This window comes from Sinocyclocheilus grahami, unplaced genomic scaffold, assembly GCF_001515645.1.
Source record: "Sinocyclocheilus grahami isolate Dianchi unplaced genomic scaffold, SAMN03320097.WGS_v1.1 scaffold15.1, whole genome shotgun sequence".
NCBI classification, from domain to species: Eukaryota; Metazoa; Chordata; class Actinopteri; order Cypriniformes; family Cyprinidae; genus Sinocyclocheilus; species Sinocyclocheilus grahami.
Window position 1 is genome coordinate 2,901,947 of NW_015505194.1, and position 5,708 is coordinate 2,907,654.

The following is a 5,708-nucleotide window of genomic DNA, read 5'->3' on the forward strand; positions in this document are numbered from 1 at the left end:
CCAAAAACACTGCCATGAATAAAGAATGCTATCAAAACGTCCTGCAAGAGCGACTTCTTCCAACAATCCATGAGTAATCTGGTGATGATCCGTGCAATTTCCAGCATGATGGAGCACCATGTCACAAAGCAAGAGTGATAAATAAGTGGCTCGAAGATCATTACATTGGCCAGGCAACTCCCCGGATCTCAATCCCATAGAGAACCTGTGGTCAGTCCTCAAAAGGCAAGTGGACAAGTAGAAGCCCACAAATTGTGATCAACTCCGAGAACTAATAAGGCAAGAATGGCTCATCATCAGTCATGTTGAAGCGAATATCCAGCATGCCAGAGAGAATGGCAGAGGTTATGAAGAACAAGGGTCAACACTGTAAATATTGACTCATATATATTTGTTTTGCCAATAAAAGCCTTTAAAACTTATGATATGCTTATCATTGTTTTTCAGTATACCATAGACACGTGGAAAAATAATCTACAAATACTGAAGCAGTGAACTTTGCAAAACACAAAATTTATGTCACTGCCAAAACTTTTGGCCATGACTGTTTTCCCTTTTTCTTACAGCATAGATTTGAAGTTGTCATCAGCAGCAGCTAAGTGTTTTTTGAAAAAATTCACCATCCTCTTCCATGTGTCCAGCTGAGCCTCTGAATGGGCCTTAGGTTCGCCGCCAAAGTAAACCACTTGGTTAGCGGCAGCATGAAAATTAGCAAGACAAAACGGCATATAGGGAACCTCAATAAAGTGACCTGCTTTTTCATACCTCACCAGCTCGTAGTTATTCTTCCCGTGTGCTTTAAGTCTGTCGCATGCTAGTTTTGCGTAATAGGCACTTTGCCAATTCCTGTCAGCTTCTGACATTATAAACATGAAGTTACCTGAGGCACGTTCAATGGGAATAATGCTAGGAAGGCCTTCTTCTGACATTGGGTCATTCATAACATCCCCAATATCCACAAGGCCCAACGGTGTCATTTTTGCTCTCTTAATATCAAACATGAGGGGTGGAACACAAATGTCTTTGTAGTAGATGGGAACCAAAGTATTGGCATTGCATCCATTGATCCAAACAGTAGCCGATATACCAGGAAGGAATGTTGCCATCGACAAACCGAGATCTCCACTCTTTGATATGGACACTAGGCCAATTTTTTGATCTTTGACCTTCGGGAAAAAATTAAAAATTATATACACTGAACAAAATTATAAACGCAACACTTTTGTTTTTGCCCACATTTTTCATGAGCTGAACTCAAAGATCTAAGACTTTTTCTATGTACACAAAAGGCCTATTTCTCTCAAATATTGTTCACAAATCTGTCTAAATCTGTGTTAGTGAGCACTTCTCCTTTGCTGAGATAATCCATCTACCTCACAGGTGTGGCATATCAAGGTGCTGATTAGACAGCATGATTATTGCACAGGTGTGCCTTAGGCTGGCCACAATAAAAGGCCACTCTAAAATGTGCACAGATGTCGCATGTTTTGAGGGAGCGTGCAATTGGCATGCTGACTGCAGGAATGTCCACCAGAGCTGTTGCCCGTGAATTGAATGTTCATTTCTCTACCATAAGCCATCTCCAAAGGCATATCAGAGAATTTGGCAGTACATCCAACCGGCCTCACAACCGCAGACCATGTGTAACCACACCAGCCCAGGAACTCCACATCCAGCATCTTCACCTCCAAGATCGTCTGAGACCAACCACCCGGACAACTGCTGCAACAACGATTTGCATAACATGAAAAACAAGAAACAGGTGATTTGAGAAGAGCCATCATATGCTTATTTTCTCAAATCTAAACAAACTGAACACCTCAAAATTGTAATAAATCAAGGTCGTCACAACAGGCTCTTCAACGTCTCCAAACACTCACGTCTCAGTTTAGCTGAAGTGCTCAAAAAGGCCATAAGTAAACCAATATCCTTCAAAAAAGTATCTTCAATATAACAGATAAATAAAATATTGTTAAGTAAAATTATAAATTCAAACTTAAAGCCTACTTGTACTGGATCTGCTGGTGTCAGCCTCATCACCGCAATGTTTCCCACACATAGGCCGCCCAAGTATGAGTCAGAGAAACATTTTTGCTTTTATAATTTTCATCCTCTTACACTTTTTTTTTATCCGCTCGAAATGATGAAACCATTCGCGATCGATTAACTAGTGGAAAATCTTTAATTAACCATTTAATTACAAATTGTTTAATTTTATATTTTATTAAAGGTCTATTTTAACCCCTATAATGGGTGTTTTTTTTTTACTTCCTTAATATTTGAGGGAGGGTGCACACAATTAAATTCTGATTAGGGCACCCATTTGGCCACAAGCGGCCCTGACCGTATTAGCCCGGTTCTGTCAATTCTGCACTGGCTCCCTATTGAACACTGTATACATTTTAAAATCTTGCTAATTACTTATAAAGCACTAAATGGTTTAGGTCCTCAGTACTTGAGCAAGCTCATATCCCACTATAGTCCTTCACGTACACTGTGATCTCAAAACTCTGGCCATCTGATAATACCTAGAATATCAAAATCAACTGTGGGTGGCAGATCCTTTTCCTATTTAACGCCCAAACTCTGGAACAATCTACCTAGCATTTTTTGGGAGGCAGACACACTCTGTCAGTTTAAATCTAGATTAAAGACCCATCTCTTTAACCTGGCATATTCACAACACACTATCACATTTCTATAATTCAAATCCGTTAAAGGATTGTTAGGCTGCATTAATTAGATCAACCGGAACAGTGAACACTTCCCATAACACTCGATGTACTCGTTACATTGTAAGAAGAATGGCATCTATGCCAATATTAGTCTGTTTCATTCTTATTCCAAGGTCACCGTAGCCACCCAGATTAAGTCCATATTTAGACCATATGATGGATCAGCACCTAGAGACGACATCTACCGCCCTGAATGTCAGCGGAGAGCATGTCAACTAGATGGGCCCCAGAGACAGATCCCCTGCGAAGACCTTGTTAACTAGACGGTCATTAGGACAAGACCATGGGAACCAGACAAGTCCTCTGCCCAATCTGACCTGTGTTGCAGCCTGGAATTAAATCATGCCATGCTGCTCTGGCCAGAGGAGAACTGGCCCCCTGACTGAGCCTGGTTTCTACCAAGGTTTTTTCTCCATTTCTGTCACAGATGGAGTTTTGGTTCCTTGCCACTGTTGCCTTTGACTTGCTTAGTTGTGGATGCTTAATTTCTGGCAATATTGTCGGCTTGATTGCACAGACACTATTGGAAGAGAGCTGAACTGGATGATGGCATCACTGAATCAATAATGAACTGACTTCAACTGAAAAATTGACCATTTGTTATTGTCCTCTTGCATTATTGACAAACTATTTCCTGTTTGACACTGTATAGCTGCTTTGACACAACCAGTTCCCTTTCGAGAGGGTCTCTCGACGTTGCATACAGCGTAAGCGGATCGCATTGGGGAAACACCTTTCTCCTCAAATACTGAAGCCTTATTCACTTAACGCCATTGAATCGCAATGGCCAATGGTGCTCGAGCGCGCAAAAAGGGTGGCGGGAAATCGCCCTATATAAGCGGCACCGAGTGGAATTTTATCAGAATCTTTCTCCTTCATCATAATGCTTAGGTCTTCACCATTGATTCATCGGCAAATAGGATTGTGGAATTTGCTTTGCTAATCCCTTAAGCGTTCCAGTGGAGTATGGATCGAAGATATCATTTATGTTTACCCGATCTGCGTGGGACCCATCTGGATCGCTGACGGACTCAAACTTTGCGTCTTCTGCCTGGCCGCTCCCACGCAGAAGCCGCCACTGATGGCCCTAACTGCCCGCATTGTGATGCTAAAAAAGTGAGCGTCAGAATTCGCCCGCCTCAGCGGCGTTCTGGATTGTGCAAAGCACAACATATCCCAGCCAAGGCGCTTCAGCTGCTCACATAACATCAATGCCCCGCTTCAGCGCGGTACTTTGCCTGCTAGATCGCAGATTGCTCCGATCGCTTACTTAATCATATAAACAGCTCGCGTACAGTCGCGTACAAAGCATCCGGGCAGGCAGTTTCAACCTTCACAAGGTTATGACGTATCACCATATAAAGACCAGCTAAGCTGTAAATTCTGGTGCTCTCACTGGCTTCCTATGATATGCACCGGTGCTGTGCTGCTGTATTCATCAGGACATGTATTACACTCTGCCACTGCTCGTTGCCTTCTATGATACACACCGGCAGTGCCGCTGTCTTTCGTACCTGTTTAAGTGCTGTTTACACTGACAGCTATTTATACAACACTGGCGCCCTTGATAAGCACCGACTGTGCCGCTGTCTTTCATACAGATTGCTGTTGTTGCTTACACTGGCCACTATGTAGGTCACTGACTGCTATATATGCTGGTGGTGCAGCAGTGCATTACCCTTCTGTGTTGCTTACACTAGTATGAAACTACACTTTCGCTATATACATGGCGCTGAAGCCGTGCATTGCTTTTTATGATATGCACTGGCTGAGCCGCTGTCTTTCATGCAGATGTATAGTGTCGCTTCACTGACCGCTATATATGCTGACGCTGCCATCGTGCAGTGCGCCCTTCTTTGATAAGCCCTTCTCTGCCGCTGCCATGCAGGTAGTGTTGCTACTGTTATATTTGCCGGAACCGGTGGTGCCGCAGCGCATTAACCTTCTATGACTAGCACCGGCTGTGCCCCTGTCTTGTGAGTCGCAGTGTTTTTGTACGTATTCGTCACGTCTATCTGTCTTTAAGCGCGCATACAGTCGTGAGTTTCTGCTCGATGTCGGCAGAACCACATTTTTAGAGGTAAACTCTGCACACGCCGAAGAGCTGCGGGATCTCGGTCTGCTCCGGAGGCCCACACCATCACCGACCCCCACTGCTGCACCTCGCCCACAGCGGAGGCGCCACAAGCGGCGCGAGAGGAAGTAGAAGAGGAGGGGTAAGCGCGGAGGTATCCGGGCTAGGCTAGCAGCTAACCCACACAAGCCGGCTATCCCCACCATCGTACTGGCTAACGTACGCTCTTTGGACAATAAACTGGACTACATCCGACTACTACGCTCAACTCAGAGGACTGTAAGAGACTGTTGTGTTTTTGTGTTCACAGAAACATGGCTCAACAACAGCGTTCCGGACTGCGCTATTCATCTCGATCAGCTGACATGCTATCGAGATAACAGAGCTCGCGTCGAGGGAGGTAAGACCCATGGCGAAGGGCTTTGTGTTTACATCAATTAGACTTAGTGCCGCGATGCTGTTGTGGTCTGCAAACACTGCTCACCCCTGGTGGAGTTTATGATTATTAAGTGCTGGCCATTCTATCTACCGAGGGAATATACAGCCATACTGCTTGTTGCTGTATACATCCCTCTCAGCTCCAACAACAGCAACAGGAGCGTGGCACTGTACCAGCACATCAGTGAGCAGCAGACAGCCCACCCGATGCTTTTCTCATCTTAGCTGGGGATTTCAACCACGCAGACTTAAAGAGTGTGTTCCCAAAAATACACCAACACATAGACTTTCCAACACGGGGAAACAACACTCTGGACTTTGTTTACACCACACAGAGAGGAGCTTACAAGGCCCTTCCCCTCCCCCACCTCGGTGCCTCAGACCACATCACTGTCATGCTAATGCCTGCATACAGACCACTCGTTAAAGTCACCAAACCAGTTCACAAACAGATACAAGTG

The 5,708-nt window shown here is 44.6% G+C and overlaps 1 protein-coding gene across 1 annotated transcript in view; it reads right to left on the reverse strand.

Moving 5' to 3' along the window:
• Nucleotides 1-499: 499 nt before the first annotated feature.
• Nucleotides 500-5,708, reverse strand: part of acot20 (acyl-CoA thioesterase 20) — a 13,255-nt gene continuing 8,046 nt past the window's right edge. Inside the window, exon 2 of the mRNA XM_071582442.1 lies at nt 500-1,183. Coding sequence (XP_071438543.1) covers nt 561-1,183 — 623 coding nt within the window. The 3' untranslated portion in view covers nt 500-560. The remainder of the gene's footprint in view (nt 1,184-5,708) is intronic.